We start from the raw sequence: 26340 nt of genomic DNA, 5'->3' as shown, positions 1-26340 counted from the left end.
TCTATATTGTACTTCAAAGAGCATTATAGTCCCTATCATAGCCCACTGCATTAAGACTTCAATGTGAAATAATGCTATACATAAAAAAAATGCTTAATTTTGTGAAATTATATTGTTAACATATTTTTGATCTAGGTACTTTGTTTAGATATTATGACTGTGGCCGACCAGAATCATGTCAATGTTATACAGTCTTGGCACTGCCCATACAAATATTTAAGCTACCAAAAACCTCACTAACATTGCTTTCATCTCAAGAGAGTAAACTCTTATGAAAACCTTTGCAAGTTTCCAGCACAAAGCTCTTTGGAGTGTGTTAGGCGCTACAGTAATAAATATATAGATTTTACAACTGTGCATCACTTCTGATTTGGTACAAATATAAATTGTAAAAACAGAGCGAGGGAATGGGAAAAAAAGGAGAATTTTTAAATGTAAATACTTAAAACGGAAAGCTATATGCATCCTATTTAAATTAGTATACAAGAAATTAAATTATGATTGGGAGTATAATGTATGTTTTAAAAAAAGGTGGAAAAACATAATTTATGCTTACCTGATAAATTTATTTCTCTTGTAGTGTATCCAGTCCACGGATCATCCATTACTTATTGAATATATTCTCCTTCCCAACAGGAAGCTGCAAGAGTCCACCCACAGCAAAGCTGCTATATAGCTCCTCCCCTAACTGCCATATTCAGTCATTCGACCGAAAACATGCAGAGAAAGGAATAACCATAGGGTGCAGTGGTGACTGTAGTTCAAATGAAAAAATTACCTGCCTTAAAGTGACAGGGCGGGCCGTGGACTGGATACACTACAAGAGAAATAAATTTATCAGGTAAGCATAAATTATGTTTTCTCTTGTTAAGTGTATCCAGTCCACGGATCATCCATTACTTATGGAATACCAATACCAAAGCTAAAGTACACGGATGATGGGAGGGACAAGGCAGGTACTTAAACGGAAGTTACCACTGCCTGTAAAAAAAAAAACCTTTCTCCCAAAAATAGCCTCCGAAGAAGCAAGGTATCAAATTTGTTAAATTTGAAAAGTATGAAGCGCAGACCAAGACTCCGTCTTGTAAATCTGTTCAACAGAAGCCACATTTAAAAAAGGCCCAAGTGAAAACCACAGCTCTAGTAGAATGAGCTGTAATCCCTTCAGGAGGCTGCTGTCCAGCAGTCTCATAAGCTAAATGAATTATGCTTTTTAACCAAAAAGACAGAGAGGCTGCTGAAGTCTTTTGACCTCTCCTCTGTCCAGAATAGACAACAAACAAGGTGAACGTTTGATGAAAACTGTAGTAGCTTGTAAGTAAAACTTTAAAGCACAAACCACGTCCAATATTGTGCAATAGACGTTCCTTCTTTGAGGAAGGATTAGGATACAAGCATGGAACAACTATCTCTTGAGTGATGTACTTGTTAGATACCACCTTAGGAAAAAAACCAGGTTGGTACGCAGGACTACCTTATCCGTACGAAGGACCAGATAAGGAGAATCACATTGTAACACAGATAACTTGGAGACTCTACGAGTCGAGGAATTAGCTACCCAAAAGGAACTTTCCAAGATAAAGATTGATATCTATGGAACAAAAAAGGTTCAAACGGAACTTCTTGAAGAACCTTAAGAATCAGGTTTAAGCTCCATGGCGGAGCAACAGTTTTAAACACAGGCTTGGATCTAACCAAAGCCTGACCAAATGCCTGAACGTCTAGAATACCTGCCAGACGCTTGTGCAAAAAAATAGACAGAGTAAAAATCTGTCCCCTTTTAAGGAATTAGCTGACAACCCTTTTCTCAAAAACATCTTGGAGAAAAGATAATATCCTGGGAATCCAGACTTTACTCCATGAGTAACCCTTGGATTCATAACAATCAGATATTTACACCATATCTATGTTCAATTTTCCTAGAGACAGGCTTTCATGTCTGTATTAAGGTATCAATGACTGACTCGGAGAAGCCATGCTTTGATAACATCAAGCGTTCAGTCTCCAGGCAGTCCATCTCAGATTGATTCTATTTAGATGGTTGAAAGGACCCTGAGGTAGAGGGACCTGTCTCAGAAGCAGAGACCGTGATGGAAAGGATGACATGTCCACCAGATCTGCATACCAGGTCCTGCGTGGCTACGCAGGCGCTGTCAAAAACACCAAAGCCCTCTCCTGCTTGGTCTTGACCTCCGGAGGAAATCGCACTCCCCCGGAAGAAAAGTCTGACAACTTAGAAAATCCACCTCCCAGTTCTCAACATCTGGGATATGGATAGCTGATAGACAAGAGTGAGTCTCTGTCCAGTGAATTATTGTAAGACTTCTAACATCGCTAGGGAACTTCTGTTCCCCCTTGATGGCTGATGTAAGCCACAGTCGTGTATATTGTCCGACTGAGTATGATGTACCTCAGAGTTGCTAACTGAGGCCAAGTCTGAAGAGCATGGAATATCACTCCCAGTTCCAGAATATTTATTAGAAGGAGGGTCTCCTCCTAAGTCCACTATCCCTGAGCCTTCAGGGAGTTCCAGACTGCATCCCAACCTAAAAGGCTGGCATCTATTGTAACAATTGTCCCATCTGACCTGCGGAAGATCATACCCTTGGACAGATGGACCCGACATAGTCACCAGAGAAGAGAATCTCTGGTCTCTTGGTCCAGGTTTAACAGGGGGACAAATCTGTGTAATCCCCGTTCCTCTGACTGAGCATGCATAGTTGCAGCGGTCTGAAATGTAGACGTGCAAACGGTACTATGTCCCTTGCCGCTACAATTAAGCCGATTTCATTCATGTACTGAGCCACCGAAGGGCGCGGATGGCATGAAAAAACACGGCAGAAATTTAGAAACTTTTGACAACCTGGACTCCGTCAGGTAAATTTTCATTTCTACAGAATCTATCAGAGTCCCTAGGAGGGAAACCCTTGAGATTGGGGATAGAGAACTCTTTCCTTGTTCACTTTCCACCCATGTGATCTCAGAAATGCCAGTACTACGTCCGTATGAGACTGGGCAATTTGGATGTTTGACGCCTGTATCAGGATGTCGTCTAAATAAGGGGCCACTTCTATGCCCCGCGGTCTAAGGACCGCCAAAGCGACCCCAGAACCTCCATAAAGATTCTTGGGGCTGTAGATATCCCAAAGGAAAGAGCTACAAACTGGTAATGCCTGTCTAGAAAGGCAAACCTGAAAAACGATGGTGATCTTTATGCATCACAATGTGAGGATAAGCATCCTTCAAATCCATTGTAGTCCTCTATTGACTCTCCTGGATCATAGTTAAGATGGTACGAATAGTTTCCATCTTAAATGACGGAATTCTGAGGAATTTGTTTAAGATCTTTAGATCCAAAATAGGTCTAAAGGTTCCCTCTCCTTGGGAACCACAAACAGATTTGAGTACAAACTCTGTCCCTGTTCCTCTCTTGGAACTGGATGGATCTCGTACACAATGTAAGAATGCCTCCTTCTTTATCTGGTTTGCAGATAATTGTGAAAGGCGAAATCTCCCCTTTTTTTTGGGGGGAATCTTTGAAATCCAGAAGATATCTCTGGGATATAAATTCCAATGCCTAGGGATCCTGGGCATCTCTTGCCCACGCCTGGGCGAAGAATGAAAGTCTGCCCCCTATAGGATCCGTTACCGGATAGGGAGCCATTCTACATGCTGTCTTAGAGGCAGCAGCAGGCTCCTTGGCCTGCTTATCTTTGTTCCAGGTCCGATTGTCTCCAGACCGCCTTGGACTGAGCAAAAATTCCCTCTTGTTTTGCCTCAGAGGAAGAGGATGCCACACCTGCCCTGAAGTTTTTAAAAGGCACGAAAATTAGACTTTTTTTTTTTTTTTTTTTGGCCCTTGATTTGGACCTATCCTGAGGAAGGGCATGACCTTTTCCTCCAGTGATATAAGCAATAATCTCCTTCAAACCAGGCCCGAATAGGGTCTGCCCCTTGAAGGGAAGTTAAGTAGCTTATTTATTAAAGTCACGACAGCTGACCATGATATAAGCCATAGCGCTCTGCGCGCCAGTATAGTAAAAAAACAGAATTCTTAGCCGTTAGTCTAGTCAAATGAACAAGGCATCAGAAAACAAAGGAATTGGCTAGCATAAGCTTGTCAAATATATTCATCCAATGGAGTCGCTTAACTGTAAAGCCTCATCAAGAGACTCAACCCAGAACGCCGCAGCAGCAGTGACAGAAGCAATGTATGCAAGGGGCTGCAGGATAAAACCCTGTTGAATAAACATTTTTTATCCATTGGATCTAAAAAGCACAACTGTCCTCGTCAGAGGTAGTGGTACGCTTAGCTAGAGTAGAAACTCTTCTCTCCACCTTAGGAACTGTCTGCCAGAAGTCCCGTGTGGTGGTAACTATTAGAAAACATTCTTCTAAAAAATAGGAGGGGAAGAGAACGGCACACCTGGTCTATCCCATTCCTTATTAAAAAAAAAAAAATTTAGTAAACCTCTTTAGGTATTGGAAAAACATCAGTACACACCGGCACTGCATATTATTTATCCAGTCTACACAATTTCTCTGGCCCTGCGATTGTACACATTCATTCAGAGCAGCCAAAGCCTCCCTGAGCAACAAGTGGAGGTTCTCAAGCATAAATTTTAAATGTAGAAATATCAGAATCAGGTTAAATCATCTTCCCTGAGTCAAAAAAAAATCACCCACAGACTAAGCATATTGTAGTATATTGTAGTATCATACATGGTTCTTAAAGCGTCTGTATGCTCTGTATCTACCCCCAGAGCTAACTGCTTTCCTTTAATTTCAGGTAGTCTGACTAATACTGCTGCCAGAATATTATTCACCACCTTTGCCATGTCTTGTAAAATAAACGCTATGGGCGCCCTTGATGTACTTGGCGCCATTTGAGCGTGAGTCCCTGAAGCGGGAGTCGAAGGGTCTGAAACGTGGGGAGAGTTAGTCGGCATAACTTTCCCCTCGACAGAATCCCCTGGTAAAAGAAACGCTATGGGTGCCCTTGATGTACTTGGCGCCATTTGAGCGTGAGTCCCTAAAGCGGGAGTCAAAAGGTCTGACACGTGGGGAGAGTTAGTCGGCATAACTACCCCCACGACAGAATCCTCTGGTGATAATGTTTTTAAAGACAAAAAATGATCTTTATTGTTTAACATGAAATCAGTACATCTGGTACACATTCTAAGATGGGGTTCCACCATGGCTTTAAAACATAATGAACACAGAGCTTCCTCTATGTTAGACATGTTAGAACAGACTAATAATGAGACTAGTAAGCTTGGAAAACACTTTAAATCAAGTTAACAAGCAAATATATAAAACGTTACTGTGCCCTTAAGAGAAACAAATTTTGTCAAAATTTGAAAAACAGTGAAAAAAAAAAAGGCAGTAAAACAAACGAAATTTTTACAGTACATGTAATAAGGTAACAGAGCATTGCACCCACTTGCAAATGGATGATTAACCCCTTAATGCAAAAAACAGATAAAAAAAAAACAAAAAAAACCGACATAGACGTTTTTAAAAACAGACACAACAAACTGCCACAGCCAACAGTGGGAAGCTTCAGTTAACTGTTTCTATGCAAAATTTAAGCCAGCCATGTGGAAAAAACTTAGGCCCCAATAAGTTTTATCACCAAACATATGTTAAAAAACAATTAAACATGCCAGCAAACGTTTTAAAACACATTTTTACAAGAGTATGTATCTCTATTAATAAGCCTGATACCAGTCGCTTTTACTGCATTTAAGGCTATACCAACATTACAGTGTTATCACCAATGTACGTTAAAAAACGATTAAACATGCCAGCAAACGTTTTAAAACACATTTTTATAAGAGTATGTATCTCTATTAATAAGCCTGATACCAGTCGCTATCGCTGCATTTAAGGCTTTACTTACATTACTTCGGTATCAGCAGTATTTTCTTAGTCAATTCCATTCCTAGAAAAATATTTTACTGCACATACCTTATCTGCAGGAAAACCTGCACGCCATTCCCCCTCTGAAGTACCTCACTCCTCAGAATGTGTGAGAACAGCAAATGGATCTTAGTTACGTCTGCTAAGATCATAGAAAAACGCAGGCAGATTCTTCTTCCAAATACTGCCTGAGATAAACAGCACACTCCGATGCCATTTAAAAATAACAAACTTTTGATTGAAGAATAAACTAAGTAGAAAGCACCACAGACTCTCACAACCTCCTATCTATGTTGAGGCTTGCAAGAGAATGACTGAATATGGCAGTTAGGGGAGGAGCTATATAGCAGCTTTGCTGTGGGTGGACTCTTGCAGCTTCCTGTTGGGAAGGAGAATATATTCAATAAGTAATGGATGATCCGTGGACTGGATACACTTAACAAGAGAAATATGTCATACATACTTATATACCATTAATATTAAACATATATATTACAGCTCCTATATCTTATAGCCAACAAGGAAAGCTAATTTTTAATCATTAACTTAATATTACAGTACCTGTTTCTCCCCAGAGTGTGTCATTTTCATTGATATCCAAAAACTGACCATTTTCCTGGTTCAGAAGACATCTCACCACCTGTAAAATAACACAAAAAAGACTTAGTAAATGTTTATCAGAGTGAAATACACATTATAAACACACTAAAACACAAACATTATTCCTCCTTTGTATAATGCTTTACGGAAAAGCACTATGGACTTTGGAGGTGCTATACAAACAAAGAAAAATAATACTGAAGTATCTCAAATTTAATTAGCAAAATAGTGTCATAGCTCAAAGAAGTCAGATATCATCGCCATTTAAGCGGTTTCTAAAGCTATTAGAGACTGGTTGTATTTAGTTAGAATTAACAAGCTGAGTAACTCTACAGATATCCATCCTTAACTAAGAAACATGAAGCTGGATGAGCAACCTGCCTAGTGCAAGTTTAGAGTAAAAGTTTGCACAGTTTCTGATCATACTGGGTCTATTTGGTACCTAGAAAACAGATGTCCATCTGTGCCAAAATAATATTTTCGAGCCATTTTAAAGTATCAGTTTAATTAAAGAGATTTTGCAGGCTTGTGATTTGACACTGTATTGAATAGCATAAATGATTCCTGCTACACTGATGTAAAAGCATATTAGGCAGAAATATCATGCCATTATTTATAATAAGTGTGTATTAAGATACACATATTGTCAGTAAAATCTTGTCTAATACCAAATGTAAAAGCAGGTCATATATTTGAGAAACATAGAGAGACTACTATGTATTGCCCTGTATGTCAGACAAGGAGATAAAACCAAAGGAACTGTTGTAAATAAAAACAAAACAAAAATACAGCTACATTTACAGCTAAAGAGTTAATTAATTTATAATAATAACACAATTTACTTGCTTCAAACCACTTGATTTTATTAGAAATAATAATATTTTTTTATTGGTTAAAACACATTATTTTGCATAATAGAAAATGTGGGGATCCTACAACTATTTAAGAACACATTTATTGTTGAGTATATATGTGTAATATTTACTAAATCACATAACTTACAATATTGCAAATGCCTTACATTTTCCATTTTAAACAGATGTGGCATATATAAACACTCATTTCCATATCTGAGAAATTCATTCATAAAATAAACTAAGTGTACAATTCCCAGTGGGGTATTTCTTTTTAGATACGTATACATAGCACCAGCACGCACATGGCAACAGGTAAACATTAGTTCTATGCAAGAGGTTCACACAGGGAAAGACCGGCTGAACTAACACCACGAGGAGCGAATAAACAAATCTTGCAGAATTTAACCTGAAACCCCAAATCCAGGCTCTGCCTCAACATGAAAAGATATTTACTTGTATATGACCTAAAAATGACATTGTGTAACAGATACAGAATGAGATTTTGCCCCCCTTATTTTATTTTTCTGTAGCAAAGAATTAATATAGTTTTTTTGGTAACCAGTTGATATGTGTGTGATAATCCAAGTGTCTGCTAAAGCCAAGAAATACTTTAGCATATAGCTGGTACCGAAGTTTCCCTGCGCATAGCTCATAGTACAGAGATAATATATGCAAGTTATTTATATAAGAATCATGTGTTCTATTCTTACAAATGCTGGCATTTTCTTGATAATATTTATTATGTATTGATGAGCATGCTCACTCTATGACTAACATATTATTAAAGCAATGTACTTGTTTGTGCACAGGTAACTTCCTGTACTATACCTGGTAACTTCAGCCTAAAAAATCCAATAACCAAAATGTCACTGAGTTGACCCACAGCTTTCTCTATCTTGTAGTAACCTGATGCACGGTGTTAAATCATTACCAAAACTATGTATTCTCATTAAAACACAGATTACCCTGCATTCTTGTGCTGTCTATCTGGTCACTTGTACTATTTAGTGCCTGGATGTGCAACCATTAATAGGATATTTCACAAAAACTGCCAGAGTATATAAATATATCTTTACTTGACAGCTGTCTTTAATTCGCTATCCTTTTCAATTTTAGTTTCACCTTCTTGAGCAGATTTTATACTGTCAAAATCTAGTTTCAGAGTCTCCTGTTTTCAAAGTTATTTGGGGTTTCTTGACAGGATACACCAAACCTTCTTGTTTCCAGCAAATATCTACCTCAGTGTCTTCCTACTAATCTTCAGGTGTATATTATGGGCTCTTTTTTTATTCTATGTTTTTGTTTTGGACATTTGATCTCAAATATTGTAAACCAACTTTAAAGGGACACTGTAATAAAAAAAACAACTTAGTTTAAATTGATTAAACATTTATAAATAAAACACTTTTAAATGCACTTTCATTTCTAAATAATTACTGTTCCGCCACAATTTCATTTAGATTTTTTATTAATTTCCAAACCCACTCCGTGGGTACAGTTGCTGTTTTTCCAATCTGGGCTGAGAACCCAGGTTGGAATATGGCGGCTCTTAGGCGCGATGCGCATGAGCAGGCACTAGTAACGTCATTGTAGATGTCACTCACTGGAAGTCTATGATGAATTTTGGAGACCCGCTCAATAATTCCGGCATCAGGGAGGTAATATGCGCATGCGTGAATTGAACAATTCAAATGCGCATGCGCAGGGTGACGATATCGTCAGATAATAAAATTCAGGCACTCACCATCCAATTGTATATTGCTTAAGATAATGTACTGCCCATATTTGTGGGTTTGGTTTAGTGACGTTATTGCCAAAAACTAAAATTATATTTTATAACGATAAGAAGCATCGTTGGAGAACAAAAGTAGGTAATTTAGCTTATATTTAATTATGTTAGATAAAATTTGTGTTCCTTTTCTGTGCAAAAAACAGAAAAGGAATCCTTTAAATATTTGTAATCCTTTAAATATAATAAAAGCAACTGGAGAGAGGGAGTTCTTTATTGATAGACCATGCTATATAAGTTATCTAACCAATGATTGATTACTCATTCTACACATGAATAGTCCCTCTCTCATTGGTAAATCTATCCTTTATTAACTATGTGACATTTATTATTTATGTAGGGTTTAAATATTTGAACCATTTAAATAGTTTAAATTTAAAATACTACCTTTGAGCAGTAAATTAAATTTAATGCAAAATATTTGCATGTGTCAAAAAATAAGTTTATGATTATTATGTCCTAAAGTTAGGATAATGCCGATTTTTAAAATGACTAAGACACCACAAAACTACTAAATCTATCTTTTATATTCATGAACCAGACACAGCATCCAATGTTAAGAGACGTTTCTGTTTACCTCCTCAAATTTAGTTTGAGCAGCAATATAGTACTGGGAGCTAGCTGGCGACAGCTTTACCTAGCGCAGGAGCACACTTTATGTAGCTGGATAGTGAGATCAGGGGCATTCTGGTTAGACAGTGAGCCCGTGACGCAATAGTTAAAAAAAAGTAAAAGCTTTCCTAACGTTACAGTGCAGAATTATGTAAGATCTGGGACAACATTTATTATCCCTTTAAAGGTGTTGTCTAATCACAAGTGAATACATTTAATAAAGTTATTCTGTTTCCAGGTTAACGAGGATAGCTGTGCATTAGGTGGATTGTAGAGACAATAATAGAAATCTGTAAATAAATTATTATTATTAATAATAATATTAATAATAATAATTTGTTCTATTGGTTTTGGAAGCTGACAGAGAATGTAAACCAGAGAGCTATTTTGCGTTATCTATCATATGTAATCATATCAAAATCCCTTTAAATAGCAACACCAAACACTAAAAATATGCTAGACACTATGATGTATTCAAAGCAACAATTAGGGGCCCATTTATCAAGCTCTGTATAGAGCTTGTGGGCCCGTGTTTCTGGCGAGTATTCAGACTCGCCAGAAACAAAAGTTATGAAGCAGCGGTCTAAAGACTGCTGCTCCATAACCCTGTCCGCCTGCTCTGATGAGGCAGACAGGAATCGCCGGAAATCATCCCGATCGAGTACGATCCGGTTGATTGACACCTCCCTGCTGGCGGCCGCGAGTCAGCAGGGGGCGGCATTGCACCAGCAGCTCTTTATGAGCTGCTGGTGCAATGTTAAATGCGGAGAGCGTATTGCTCTCCGCATTCAGCGAGGTCTTGCGGACCTGATCCGCACTGTCGGATCAGGTCCGCAAGACCTTTAATAAATTTGCCCCTTAGTCTGAGAATAATATGCAGATTTTTAACATTATATTAGATTAGTTTAAATATTGAATCATTGAATCCTAAAGTATACTTTAGTAGTTATGTTTGGAGGCAATTGCATACATGAATTAATTGAAAATAATTTGAGTTATATTATCCAAACACTTATTCCTCAAAAAGTGTCTATTCTACGTCAGAGTTAGTAACCGTCCAATGTTAAATCCAGGAGAGGCCAAATGGAAATAACGATAAAGATTAAAGTAAAACTCCACATACATAATAGAGTTTTAAATATGCTCCTGATTTCCAACAGAATATTGTAAGCAGAGGTTATCTCATAGTCTGGCAAACAACACTTTAACTCTGCAGCACAATCATTTGATTTCAACATTACAAGTTCAATTAAGTCCACAGTCCTATTTTATTTTTCTCATAACAATCTGAGGCTGCCTACAAACTGCACCATAAAAGTAAAATGTTCCAACACATAACACAGTTGCTTCCCTTGCCTGTGACACGTTTATATGCAGCACTAAATGATGTGTACAATAAGCTCAAAATCAGAACCATTTTTAATTTACATTTTATGTTTAATTTCAGTTTGTTTCATTTCACTAAACATATTTCCTATTTAGGTAATGTTTTTAAGTGAGCTTAAAGGGACATGAAACCCAAATTATTTATTTCGTGATTCGGATAGAGATTTTGAATTTTAACCACTTTACAAATGGCTTCTATTATCAAATTTGTTTTGTTCTCTTGGTATTCTTTGTTGAAAAAGATACCTAGGTAGGCTCAGGAGCTTATCGGTGGCTGCACATAATGCCTCATGTTATTAGCTCACCTAATGCAATCAGCTAGCTCCCAGTAGTGCGTTGCTGCTTATTCAATAAAGGATACCACGAGAATGAAGCAAATTATATAACCGAAGGAAATTGCAAAACGGGAAGCCCCGGCGATGCCCGTCACTCTACAGGCACGATCGCTGGGGTAGGAGCGGGTGGGAGCCCCCAGATCTTCCTCAAGGTGGGAGGGTGCTAGTGACGGCTCTGAGCCGTCATTAGCACCAGAGTGGGAAACTCTGACGGCTCAGAGCCGTCATTAGCACTCAAAGGGTTAAAATTGTATGTTTTATACCAGTGATGACTAACCTTGGACAACCCTTAGATGTTTTGAAAATACATTTCCCACGATGCTTAGGAATTCAAGCAGTCTTGTTGAGCATCATGGGAAATGTACTTCTAAAACATCAGGGGTACCAAGGTTAACCATCACTGCTCTATACAAATCATGAAATAAAAATGTTGGGTTTCATGCCCTTTAAATAGCTAACAATACTCTTCTGTGGCTGGAAAACTAACTAAAAGCATCAAATAATGCTGTCACACCACCAGTTGCCTCACTGGGTATCTGCCCTTATTATCACTGCAGGAGGACAGGTTCGCAAGTAGTGAACCTGTCGGCCTGCAACTGCCACTTCTGATGCTGCCTCGTATGGCAAAATTTAACATTGCACAAGAGGTTTCTTGTGCAATGCCACCCCTGCACAAGCGCATGTCAATCACTCGTGCTTGTGTCTGGGTGATTGATCTTGCCACCTCTGAGGTAGAGGAGAGGCAAAAGAAGCACTTTTTGCTTCTTAAAGGACCACTAAATTTAGCAGAATTAAATAACTGAAAAATACATAATAAAAAGACAATGCAATAGCAGTAGAATATGTTCTGGCAAATTTCAAAGTTAATCCCTTTTCCCAACGGCCTGTATCATGTGACAGGCATCATTCAAGACCAATCACAAATGCATATATACTGTACATGCTCAGTAGGATCTAGAGCCTCAGAAAGTGTGCATATAAAAAGAATGTGCATGTTGTGATAATGACAGTACATTTAATTTTTTTTATATTGCATACACTATCTGAATCATGAAACTTACATTTTTGACTTAAAGGGACAGTATACACCAATTTTCATATAACTGCATATAATAGACACTACTATAAAGAATAATATGCACAAATACTGATATAAAAATCCAGTATAAAACAGTTTAAAAACGTACTTAGAAGCTCCCAGTTTAGCTCTGTTAAAAAGGTTACTAGAACACCCACTGCAAGTGGGAAACAGCAGACACTCCCCCTTCATATGAAAAGACTCTTTACACAAACTGGAGCAAGCTGGAGTAGGTATTCATCAGTATTCTCCTAAAACTTTGGGGCTTGGTTAGAAGCCTGACAATCAGAGCAATGTTATTTAAAAATAAGCAAAACTATACATTTAAAAAAACAAACAAACTGTATAGGCTATATAAATGGATCATCTACAAAACATTTATGCAAAGAAAAATCTAGGGCGCGATCCGATAAAGATCGTAGTTTGTGGCGCAAGTGAGGGAACCCCCGCCGCCCGTAGTTTCAGCTCGCAACTCGAGCTATCCTATATACGGCGCCGTCAGATGCTAAAGTCTGATAAACCAGCGATAAACCAGCGATATCCAGAAATCTGCGTAAGTACAAATTTCTGTAGTCACCAGTGACTTACGGCACTTTAGAAACTGCCGGCGCCTACAAAACCTGACTAAATTATTAAATCTCCCGTACTGTCTAACACGCCTCCCAGACATAGCCCGACACGTCTAACCCTCTATCCGCTATCCCCCCTCACTACCCTAACAATAAAAAATGTATTAACCCCTAAACCGCCGCTCCCGGACCCCGCCGCCACCTACATTATCTATATTACCCCCTAATGTGAGCTCCTACCCCGCCGCCATCTACATTAACTACCCCCTAATGTGAGCCCCTTACACCGCCGCCAGCTATATTAAAATTATTAACCCCTAATTTAATCCCCCTATACCGCCGCCAGCTATATTAAATACATTAACCCCTAATCTAATCCCCCTATACCGCCGCCAGCTATATTAAATAGATTAACCCCTAATTTAATCCCCTACACCGCCGCCAGCTATATTAACTATATTAACCCTAATTATATTAGGGTTAATATAGTTATTATATTATATATATTAACTATATTAACCCTAATTATATTAGGGTTAATATAGTTAATATCGTTATTATATTATATATATATATTAAGTATAATAACCCTATCTAACTCTAACATCCCTAACTAAATTCTTATTAAAATAAATCTAATTAATATTAATATTATTAATTAAAATATTCCTATTTAAATCTAAATACTTACCTATAAAATAAACCCTAAGATAGCTACAATGTAATTAATAATTACATTGTAGCTATTTTAGGGTTTATATTTATTTTACAGGTAACTTGGTATTTATTTTAACTAGGTACAATAGCTATTAAATAGTTAATAACTATTTAATAGCTACCTAGTTAAAATAATTACCAATTTACCTGTAAAATAAATCCTAACCTACGTTACAAATACACCTACACTATCAATAAATTAAATAAACTACAAATATCTAAACTAAAATACAATTAAATAAACTAAACTACAAAAAAAAAAACACTAAATTACAAAAAATAAAAAAAAGATTACAAGATTTTTAAGCTAATTACACCTATTCTAAGCCCCCTGATAAAATAATAAAGCCCCCCAAAATAAAAAAATGTCCCTACCCTATTCTAAAATACAAAAGTTAACAGCTCTATTACCTTACCAGCCCTTAAAAGGGCCTTTTGCGGGGCATGCCCCAAAGAAATCAGCTCTTTTGCCTGTAAAAAAACACAATACCACCACCCAACATTACAACCCACCACCCACATACCTCTACTCTAACCCAAACCCCCCTTAAATAAACCAAACCAATCAGCCAATCAGATTGAACTTGAATTTGATTGGCTGATTGAATCAGCCAATCAGATTTTTTTACCTTAATTCCGATTGGCTGATATAATCCTATTAGGAAATCGGAATTCGACTGACGCCATCTTGGATGGCGTCATTTAAAGGAACCTCATTCGTCGGGAAGTCATCGTGCCGGATGGATGTTCCGCGTCGGAGGAGCGAAGAAAGAAGATTGAAGATGCCGCTTGGAAGAAAACTTTGCCCCGATGGAGGACCTCTTCTCTGCCGCTTGACTGAAGACATCGCCGGATGGAAGACTTCTTCGTTGCCGCTTGAATGAAGACATCGCCGGATGGAAGACTTCTTCTCTGCCGCTTGATTGAAGACATCGCCGGATGGAAGACTTCTTCTCTGCCGCTTGATTGAAGACATCGCCCGGATCGGATGAAGAGTTCTGCCCGGCTGGGTGAACACAAGGTAGGGAGATCTTCAGGGGGGTAGTGTTAGGTTTATTTAAGGGGGGTTTGGGTTAGAGTCGGGGTATGTGGGTGGGGGGTTGTAATGTTGGGGGTGGTATTGTGTTTTTTTTTTACAGGCAAAAGAGCTGATTTCTTTGGGGCATGCCCCGCAAAAAGCCCTTTTAAGGGCTGGTAAGGTAATAGAGCTGTTAACTTTTGTATTTTAGAATAGGGTAGGGACATTTTTTTTATTTTGGGGGCTTTATTATTTTATTAGGGGGCTTAGAATAGGTGTAATTAGCTTAAAAAGCTTGTAATCTTTTTATTTTTTGCAATTTAATTGTTTTTTTTTTGTAATTTAGTTTAGTTTATTTAATTGTATTTTAGTTTAGATATTTGTAGTTTATTTATTTTATTTATAGTGTAGGTGTATTTGTAACTTAGGTTAGGATTTATTTTACAGGTAAATTGGTAATTATTTTAACTAGGTAGCTATTAAATAGTTATTAACTATTTAATAGCTATTGAACCTAGTTAAAATAAATACCAAGTTACCTGTAAAATAAATATAAACCCTAAAATAGCTACAATGTAATTATTAATTACATTGTAGCTATCTTAGGGTTTATTTTATAGGTAAGTATTTAGATTTAAATAGGAATATTTTAATTAATAATATTAATATTAATTAGATTTATTTTAATAAGAATTTAGTTAGGGATGTTAGAGTTAGATAGGGTTATTATATATATATATATATATATATATATATATATATATATATATATATATAATATAATAACGATATTAACTATATTAACCCTAATATAATTAGGGTTAATATAGTTAATATATATAATATAATAACTATATTAACCCTAATATAATTAGGGTTAATATAGTTAATATAGCTGGCGGCGGTGTAGGGGGATTAGATTAGGGGTTAAACTATTTAATATAGCTGTCGGCGGTATAGGGGGATTAGATTAGGGGTTAATGTATTTAATATAGCTGGCGGCAGTATAGGGGGATTAAATTAAGGTTTAATAATTTTAATATAGCTGGCGGCGGTGTAGGGGGATTAAATTAGGGGTTAATGTAATTAATATAGCTGGCGGCGGGGTAGGGGGATTAAATTAGGGGTTAATGTAATTAATATAGCTGACGGCGGGGTAGGGGGATTAAATTAGGGGTTAATGTAATTAATATGCGGCGGTGTAGGGGGATTAAATTAGGGGTTATTCATTTTAATATAGCTGGCGGCGGGTTAGGAGCTCACATTAGGGGGTAGGTAATATAGCTGGCGGCGGGGTAGGAGCTCACATTAGGGGGTAGTTAATGTAGGTGGCGGCGGTATAGGGGGCTCACATTAGGGGGTAGTTAATGTAGGTGGCGGCGGTGTAGGGGGCTCACATTAGGGGGTAGGTAATGTAGGTGGCAGCGGTGTAAGGGGCTCACATTACGGGGTAGGTAATGTAGCTGGCGACGGTGTAGGGGGGATCACATTAGGGGGTTATACTTTTAATGTAGCTGGCGGCGGGGTCCAGGAGCGGCGGTTTAGGGGTTAAATACTTTATTAGGGATTGCGGCGGGGGATCACGGTTGACAGGTAGATAGACATTGCGCATGCGTTAGGTGTTATGTTTTATTTAGCAGGTAGTTTAGGGAGTTACGGGGCTCCAATAGACAGCGTAAGGCTTACTACGGCTGCATTTTGTGGCGAGGTGAAAATGGAGTAAGATTTCTCCATTTTCGCCACGTAAGTCCTTACGCTGTATATTGGATACCAAACTGCGCGGGTTTGGTATACCTGCCTATGGCCCAAAAAACTACGGGCGAAGGCAGAAATATACGAGCGTAACTTCTAGGTTACGCCGTATATAGGATACCAAACCCGCGCAAAATTCGGCGTCGCCGGCTTTTGCGGGCGACGCTGCATATCGGATCGGGCCCCTAGTGTTTAATGTCCCTTTAAATATGTGATTGCGGGGGGCGGAGCCTGACTGAGCTTGGTGATGGCTGCTTAGATCCCAAGCTCTGAGCTGCAAACATAAAAAAGCCAGTATAATCATAATATATTGCAAGCCAGGATTACAGGACTAAAGCTGCAAAAGTGTCTTAACTGACACAAGAGAATTATGTGAGACTTGCAACATTCAGGAACGCTTTCCACACTTTAATACTACAGCGAGGACATTCGCGCCAAAACGACATGCAGGGAAGAAGCCACAGATCCCGGTAGCTCAACCCGTCTTCCAAAAGAGACCATGCATACCCTGCAATCTTCCCTAACAGCGTACGTCTAGAGGAGCTGATTTTTACATTGCATCGCTCCGGGGAGGTACTTTGGGCGCTGGAGGGACTTTGGAGCTACACCGCTCCTCTCCGACCCTAACGAGACTCTCAGGTAGGCCGCGAAAGCGGACAGATATATTGGAGCAGAGCGGGTGAGAACCGCGACACGCAGCATATAATTGAAAAACCTGGGGGGCACTCAGACGGTTACATGCCTTAAGCGGCTAGACAGATGAAGTGATTGAAATCACGTAGCAACACATGGAACCACCATCTTGTTAATAGAGGAGGAGAGGGGGCACAACTAATACCTAAGTGGGGATGGGGATATTCCTACCATGAGAGATGATGTCTTAAAGTGTTACACTGATATAAAAAGAGGCTGAGGTTTTTATTAATATACCATGGATAAAGTCGCTACATAGCCACAACCAACTCAGTTTTTGGGGGCCTAGCTAAAACGTAATGACCTCACAGTGATACGGAGCCGAGAAGGATAAAAGGCATTCAGAAGGGAGAGACAATTCTGACACACATTAGAAGCAGCAGCTTAAATCAACTTATGCAAAAGTGAAGATAAAATTGAATTAAACTGTTTCACCCCTTTATCTACTTTCACTAGATGATATCTGGGCTCACCAATTTATACAAGGGACTTTGAATCTGGAAATAACTATCCTTGAAGGTCTGCTTTGGTCTTCTCTTCTCTATCTCGATTAGTATGTCAGCTAAAAGACCACTTAGAGGAGAAAAATTACACAAATCCACAACAGTGAGCTCTTTTTTTAAACCCTCTAAGCAATCTAAGAACTCAGAATCCTTAGCAATGGAGGACACAGGGGACTCAGATACTGAGTCTGCACCTTCCACTACAGATGTGGACAAGCACCCGGTGACAAAAGCTGACTTCAAAAATTTAATTTCTAAACAGGATTTTGCTAACAATTTTGAAAAGTTATGGGAAAAAATGGACACTATGCATAATGCTGTAACTTCTAGCTTAACAGATATACGATCTGACCTAGCGGATTTGGGAGGCAGAATAGATGCTTTGGAAGAGCAAAATGACACTATCACAGAAGAACTGGCAGCGTCTTCCCAAACTATCCAAACACAACAACAGACCATCGTGGAACTACAGGATAAGGTTGATGATCTAGAAAATAGATCTCGCAGAAACAATATAAGATTGAAAGGAGTTCCAGAATCTATTGCTAGTTCAGATCTACCGACATATCTACAACAACTATTCCACAATATAACCGGGGAATCAGAAGAAGCAGATTACGACATAGAGAGAGCACATAGGGCATTAAAGGCAAAGCCCAGAGGAGAAGCACCACCCAGGGATATCATCATCAAGATGTCATTTTTCCAAGATAAGGAAAAGATTCTTCAAGCCTCCAGGAACAAACCAACGTTCAAATTTCAAGGGACGGTAATACAATTTTTTCAGGACCTCAGCCTCCGAACACTCCAAAGAAGAAGCTCATTGAGACCACTCACCTCTCTTTTAAGAAAACATCAAATTAAATACAAATGGGGGTTCCCCTTTGCTCTGTATATCTTGAAAGACAATAAAACCACTACAATACATGAACCAGCAGAAATCGACCATACATGTCAACTCCTAGGACTGGAGTCCCCCCTCATCCCCACAGAAGATCACCCACCAAAACAAACAGGCCCCCCAAAACAAACCAAATGGACAAAAGTGACCCGCAAAGGTACAAAGAAATAAGACATCTAAAACTCCACCACCAGGACATATGGAAGTTCTTCAATACAGAATTACTTTTCCAAACCCAAGAAATTTCCACATAAAGGTTGCCCGGGACTTCGGGAGGAAATATCTCCGGATATGTTACCTATTGCTGAATGTCCTCAACCCTGGTCTTTTAGGCTGGGATTCTACAAAGGCCACATTAGGGAAAGCTATCCCTGATAAGGACTGAACAAATTTATTGTTGCAAAGTTTACTGTTAAATAGAGTTTAAAAAGTTCATATTATGCTGGCATATCAAAGTTAGATATATTAAAATGCAGGCAATCCTCGTATTAGCATAGGACTGTTAGATTCTATGCCGGTAAAGGACCCGCGAGACGGGCATAAGTTTAAGTTATTTTTGTATTATTGTTTATTTTATTGTGTTTTTTCTCAACTGTACTACTCTTTTGCTCTAACTTTATCTTATTCATCTCCCAGGGGCTCGGGGGCTCACCTTCTCCCCTCTTTGCAGAGATATAGTCACGCTCTCCTTCCTGAAGAGGAAACCCAAACAACTACAGAGAAACCACAGTGGCTCATAGATGGTCTGGTAATGTTATACACCCATAACACAATACACTCATGATACCCCAAATTCAGTTAATATCTCATAATGTTCGAGGGTTAAATACTAATGTTAAAAGGCGCACTGCTATGAATCAGTACCAACACTTAGGAGCAAATATCATATTCCTCCAAGAAACCCATTTTACACAAAATATTATCCCAAAATACTGGGCCAAACATTTCACACAACATTATCACGCTACCACAGATTCAAAAAAGAGGGGAGTCTCGATACTGATACACTCTAGCTTATCTTTTGCCCATGAATCCACCATAGCAGATAAAGATGGTAGATATGTATTGGTCAAGGGACGTCTACAAGATGCTGACGTGGTTTTGTGCAATATCTATGCACCGAATGAAAATCAACACTCATTTTTTCAGAATATCTCTGATTTACTCACTAACTGGTCCCAACACAAAATAATAGTAGCAGGTGACTTCAACATAACACTGAACAAACACACTGATAAAGGTACCAAAATGACTCCCAAACAGCTTAGACACAATAGAATAGTTAAAGCCATTCAGGAACACTTGACCCCACACTCACTTATCGATTCTTGGTCCACACTATATGGACAAACATCAGATACAACCTTTTATTCTTCAGCTCATAAACAATACACGAGAATAGACTACATTTATACCAGCCAAATATTGCAACCTCTCTATGGTAGCTCCAAAATACACCCCTGTGTTTGGTCAGATCACTCTATCCTCACTCTACACCTAGAAGGTTTTGTAGATACTTTGAGAACACGAACATGGACCTACAATCCATTACTTATCAAAGATCCCCTGATAAGGGAGAAACTTCAGACGTCACTCACAGAATTTTGGAATACAAACAAAGGGTCCACATCAAACCCCATTTCCCCATGGGCAGCACATAAAGCATACTTAAGAGGGCTACTTATTAGAGCGAAAGCAATACGCAACAAACAAAATAAGATTCTACTTACACAACTTCATGACGAAATACAGGAACTGGAGACACGACACAGACTAACTCGCAGGCAAGACTTACTACCCATGTTAGAGTCCAAACGGACACACCTAGCTAAACTTTTAAATGACCACTCAATTAGAGCGATCCAGAAACTCAACACACAATACTACATTTACGCTAACAAACCGGACAAGTTCCTGGCTCACAAACTCAGGGAGAGATGCAAGGCATCCTCGGTACTGTCTATAATGCTTCCATGCGGCACCTTAGTGTCTCACCCACAACAAATAGTGAATGCCTTTGCGGATTTCTACGGGAAACTATATGACGGTACCAAAGTAATACACTCACAACAGGTAGCCTCCCAAACTGAGAAATTTTTAGAGGAAACAAACTTAGATCCCCTATCACAAGAAGACCTAGATAGCTTAAACTCTCCCATAACTAATATGGAAGTTCTCGGGGTTATCAAAGACCTTAAGTCAGGGAAATCAGCAGGCCCAGATGGATTTGCTAGTGAATACTATAAAGCATTTACAGGAGTATTGGTACCCCACCTCACAGACGTATGTAATTGTATTCTGGAGGGACATGATATTCCGGAGGACTTATTGCAGGCTAGGATTGTGGTGATACCAAAGCCAGGGAAAAACCATAAACTCTGTTCAAGTTATCGCCCCATCTCACTCATTAATCAAGATTTGAAGATTCTAACAAAAATATTAGCTAACCGCCTTAAACTTATTTTACCGAAACTGATACACTTAGACCAGGTGGGATTTGTTATTGACAGGGAAGCACCAGACAATGTTCGTAGGCTGATCAATATCATAGAATTTGTGGGAAACACCAAGATGCCTTCTCTGCTCCTCTCGTTGGATGCAGAGAAGGCATTTGATAGAATAGACTGGAGATTCATGATGGCAGTTTTAAATCAGATGGGATTTCGGGGATCTTTTATTACAGCTCTGAGAAAGATCTATTCTACACCAACAGCCCAAGTGTCCATCTCAGGTTATAAATCGAAATCTTTCCCTATCCTAAATGGTACCAGACAGGGTTGCCCCCTGTCGCCCCTCATTTTTGCATTATGCATTGAACCGTTGGCAGCCAAAATTAGACAGAATGTAGATATCTCGGGAGTAAAGATAGGAGACCGGGAATACAAACTAACACTATTTGCAGATGACATCTTACTTACATTGACTAAACCACTAATCTCCCTACCCAACCTGTACAAAACCCTAGAAGAATTTTCTCAAATCTCAGGATACAAAATTAACCATGACAAGTGTGAAGCATTATCACTAGGACTTCCACCACACACAAAAAAACTCATTGAAGCCAACTTTGATATGAAGTGGCCTGCGCATTCTCTTAAGTACTTGGGGATCTACTTAACCCCACTAGTCACCCAGTTATACAAACATAATTATGGATGACAGATGGAAGAGGCGCCTCATGGGACAAGTATCGTTTTAGACAGCAAAGGGACACACATAAGCGGCGAACCCCCCACACAGAGTGTTACTCACAAGAGCGGCGGTACAAACGTGTACCCAGACAGGCAGGACGGAACCAAAGGTCGCCCGTCAGACAGGCGTAAACTCAGTACGCTAGGCAAACGTCACTCGGCAAGCAGCGTCAGAGTAAACCCAGCAGGGGAACCAATAGAGTCGAAGGGAACTCGACACAGCGGACCTCCAAAGGGGATCAGGAACGTAGCCAAATTCCTCCAGCGGCAATGGTAATAGAAAACAGGCAGGTGTGATGTGCTCAAAAATACATTTATTGAGTACAAACAGATAAAAACAAGCGTACAGCAACGCGTTTCTCAACAAATAGTCGTTTCATCAGGCTGATACTAATACATGAAAATACCTGCTCTATTTATAACACACCTGTGTCAATCACAGAGCTCCTGCTACTGACACACCTCCAGGTGGACATGACTGATGATAGAATGTGAATCAAGTAGGAGGTGTCCCAGGAGCCAGGAGCTAAGGATGAACTACCAACAACAAATAACATACACAAATATTTCATACATTCTGAATTATATGTTTGTAATTGGTCTGTCCTTACAGTGAATATACACATTCAGATCATACATGTAATAAATATTATTGTAACAATATGCAACATATGAAGAATTAAAAAATTAAAACGCTCACAAATTAAGATCGTAGTTTAATAAAATCTAATAATGTATCGTAAAAACCCAGTGTCATTAAAAGATTTAGACCAGAAGATAAAAATGAATAAATAATGGTCCAGTTTGGCAGAAGGGGCTGAGTGATGTTTAAAAAATAATAAATAATAAATCAGATAAATCAATAAATGAAATAAAGATTAAGATAAGTGTTTGTTAAAAGGTGGGGGGGAGGGGGGGGGGGGGGGGGGGGAAAGAGCGATCCTTGAATAATATAAGGATAAGACTAAGAGGACCAGCGATAAAATACCATGTCGAAGTTCTATATATGGATCTATTTGGATACAACTCTAACGGATGGCCCTAATTGGTGGATATTGAACTCGTATGGATATGGGTAGGGTGACTGAATAAAACTCTGACAGATGACCCTAATTACCGATAGTTGTACTAATAAGGACTATAAGCACCAGAGAAAAATAAATCCACAGGTTCCCGTTGTCCACTCATCATTCCTGAGAGAGCTGCCTGGATTGCCGTTTGCCGAATCCGCCATTAGCCATATGCTGTGATCATTTGCGCACTTCTATAGAGACTCTGTGTGCTATCTCGGTTCTCTATAATCAAACATAATTATGAAGTCATATATAAAAATATTAGGAGAGACCTAGCCAAGTGGAAGCTGCATCCATTCTCTTGGATGGGTAGGCTTGCATCTGTAAAGATGACGATTTTGCCCCGGCTACTATATTTATTTAGGACGCTCCCCATTGAGGTCCCGATATCAGACTTGAAAAAAATGCAGGCGGAACTTTTGACCTTCATTAGGGGGAAAAAAATGGCTAGGATAGCATCCTCACTCATAACAAAACATAAAAGCCTAGGAGGAATAGGGGCTCCCAACATAATCGAATATTACAAAGCAGCGAGATTAGCACAAACACTGCTAGTGGGGGGAGGGAAAGGCTTAGTCCTCTGGCCCAAGCTTGAAGCAGACCTAAGGGGATCCACTCACACGGATGATATACTATGGTGCAAACAAACGACAGACAAAGCACTAACTAGGTATCGTTCACATGTCGCCGACCACACCACTCACCTATGGTCTCTAGTAAGTAAACAACTTAAACTATCTCCCACTCAATCGATCATGCGCCCAATGAGATATCTCTTCACTTCTGACACCCAGCTGACGGTGGATAAATGGGCAAACAAGGGACTGTACAGGGTCGCAGATTGGTTGGAGGGTGGTAAATCCAAGACATTCACACAAATTCAAACTCAAATAACACCTCAGAAGTTGCTATGGTTTCAGTACCTCCAAGTTAACTCCGCTATTCAACACTATACTAGACTAGGTGGGAACCATACCTCATCTCTTACAGAGTCTTTAATGTACTCAGCTCACAGGCCTAAAAAGATGATATCTAAACTATACGTAGAGATACAAACCCAAAATAATTCTACAAAACCCTCAATAATCTTAAGTTGGGAAAAAGACTTAAACATACATAAACTCAAAAAAGATTGGGATGAGATTCTACAGTCGGCGTGCGCTGGCCTACTTAGCGCCGACTTAAGAGAAAATACTATTAAGACCATCTATAGGTGGTATCTAACCCCAACTAGGACACATCATATGACTATCACAAATAATAGATTCTGTTATAGAGGCTGTGGAGAAGTGGGTTCATATCTCCACATGTGGTGGGACTGCCCCTTAATACAGCCTATTTGGGCTCGGTTGTCCTCCCTCCTAGGGGTGGTCTTAGAAGATCAAATTGTGCTAAAACCAACACAGGCCCTACTACATGATCCGTTCCCACATTACAACAAACAGATAAACACATTCATTAAGATAGCATGCACGGTCACCAGAACGTGTATCGCAAGATACTGGAAGGTGAGGGCCCCGGCATGGGAAGAGGTGAGGAATAAATTAAACCTAACGTACCGTATGTATGAAGCAGCTTCTAAAATTCTAGACACTCAACCCCAATTTGAAAGAGTCTGGTTTTATTGGACACTTAATAAGGACTTAGCCACTTAACCCCCGATAGGATTCATTAGAGGGGCAGGATTCATGGTTTGCGATGATCGGGGGGGGGGGGGGGAGCCCAGGAGCCCTGTTCTACTCTAAATCACCCCTTTTCTTTTTCTTACCTGTGCACTCCTTCTCTCCTTTCCCCACTCTACTTCTACTCATGCTCTCTGGGAGACCCCATACTAGGGGGATAAATGATAATATATCTACGAGCTGGATATAGACAGATGAGGTAGCACTGAATCCTCTGGGTTTCTTTTTCTTTCTTCTTCTTCCCTCCTCTTTTCCTTTTCCTTATCTTCTGATTCCTTTTCTTCTGTATTCTTTACAAGTTTGTATATCTGTGCATATCATTATTGAGATAACAGGTCAGGATGGAATGTCTTCATTAAAAGTTGGATACATGTGGAGATATCAGGACCTTTGATTATGCTTATATTTAAATAGATATGCCTTACTGATGTATTATTCTGCTTAATTTTTCTGTAAAAATAATAAACCTAATAAAAGATTTAAACATAAATATGTGATTGCAGGCTCGGTCATGCAAACCTGCTCTAAATAGCCTCAAATGTTTTTTGAAATATGCACTCATGAAACTGCTTTCTGTCATTGCTCTCACAGTTAGCAAATTACTTATATGTTCTGGTAAAATATACAGAATTACAGAAGGACACATTTTCTCATTGCAATTCCTGTAGCCTGTTCCAAAGAGATACAGAGGCCTATTTATCATATGTCTGTCAGACCTGGTCCGACAGTGCGGATCAGGTCCGACAGATATCGCTGAATGCGGAAAGCAATACGCTCTCCGTATTCAGCATTGCACCAGTAGCTCTTGTGAGCTGCTGGTGCAACGCCGCCCCTTGCAGACTCGCGGCCAATCACAGGGGGGTGTCAATCAACCCGATCGTACTCGATCGGGTTGAATTCCGGCGATGTTTGTCCACCTGCTCAGAGCAGGCGGACAGGGTTATGGAGCAGCGGTCTTTAGACCGCTGCTTCATACCTGGTGTTTCTGGTGATCCTGCAGGCTCGCCAGGAACAAGGGCTCCATTCGGAGCTTGATAGATAGGCCCCATAATGTCACCTGTATATTGACATCTGCTTTCATATTAAATTATTTATGGCTTCATATAATTGCTTTTGCATTAAACATATGTATCTGGTAAAAACAACATAGTTTTATGTCCCACTGTCAATTAGACCGAGTTTTTAAGCTATAACTTCTGAAATGAAACAGAAGCATTGAAGAACTGTCCTCTTGTTTTACTGTTCCTTACCACATATCATATGATATGAAAGTCTGGCTCCATAAAGGTTTATTCTCTGCTTTTTAACACAATAGTGAAATATGAGCTTGTCAGCTTATAGCTCTCTCCTTGGCTGTAAAAAACCCCTCCTCTCATTGTTCTTGTGCAGTAGCTAACACTTCTCTGCAGGGGTGATCGCCAATTCACTGGGCTGCAATGATTCCTAAAGCAACCATCATTAATTGCCACATTAGGGTCCCTGCACTCAGCTGGGGGTCTCAAGTGCAATACAATACCTTGTCCTGGCGACTCCTGCTGCATGAGCTTTTTTTTTTTTTCAGTGCTTACATCTTATGAACATTTGTGTGTTTGTATTTTTAGATCATGAAATACTATGTAAACAATAAATATTTGTTATTTAATAAAACCTAGTAACATATAA

The 26340-nt window shown here is 39.2% G+C and overlaps 1 protein-coding gene across 3 annotated transcripts in view; it reads right to left on the bottom strand.

Moving 5' to 3' along the window:
* The window catches only part of TANC1 (tetratricopeptide repeat, ankyrin repeat and coiled-coil containing 1), a 439674-nt gene that overhangs the window by 68938 nt on the left and 344396 nt on the right, over nt 1-26340 (bottom strand). For all 3 annotated transcript variants that reach the window (XM_053698331.1, XM_053698330.1, XM_053698332.1), the window contains one exon: nt 6484-6562. In XM_053698331.1, the coding sequence (XP_053554306.1) occupies nt 6484-6562 (79 nt within the window). The remainder of the gene's footprint in view (nt 1-6483; nt 6563-26340) is intronic.

The sequence above is a fragment of the Bombina bombina genome, chromosome 1, assembly GCF_027579735.1.
Source record: "Bombina bombina isolate aBomBom1 chromosome 1, aBomBom1.pri, whole genome shotgun sequence".
NCBI classification, from domain to species: Eukaryota; Metazoa; Chordata; class Amphibia; order Anura; family Bombinatoridae; genus Bombina; species Bombina bombina.
This window is presented reverse-complemented; position numbering and strand designations above follow the sequence as displayed.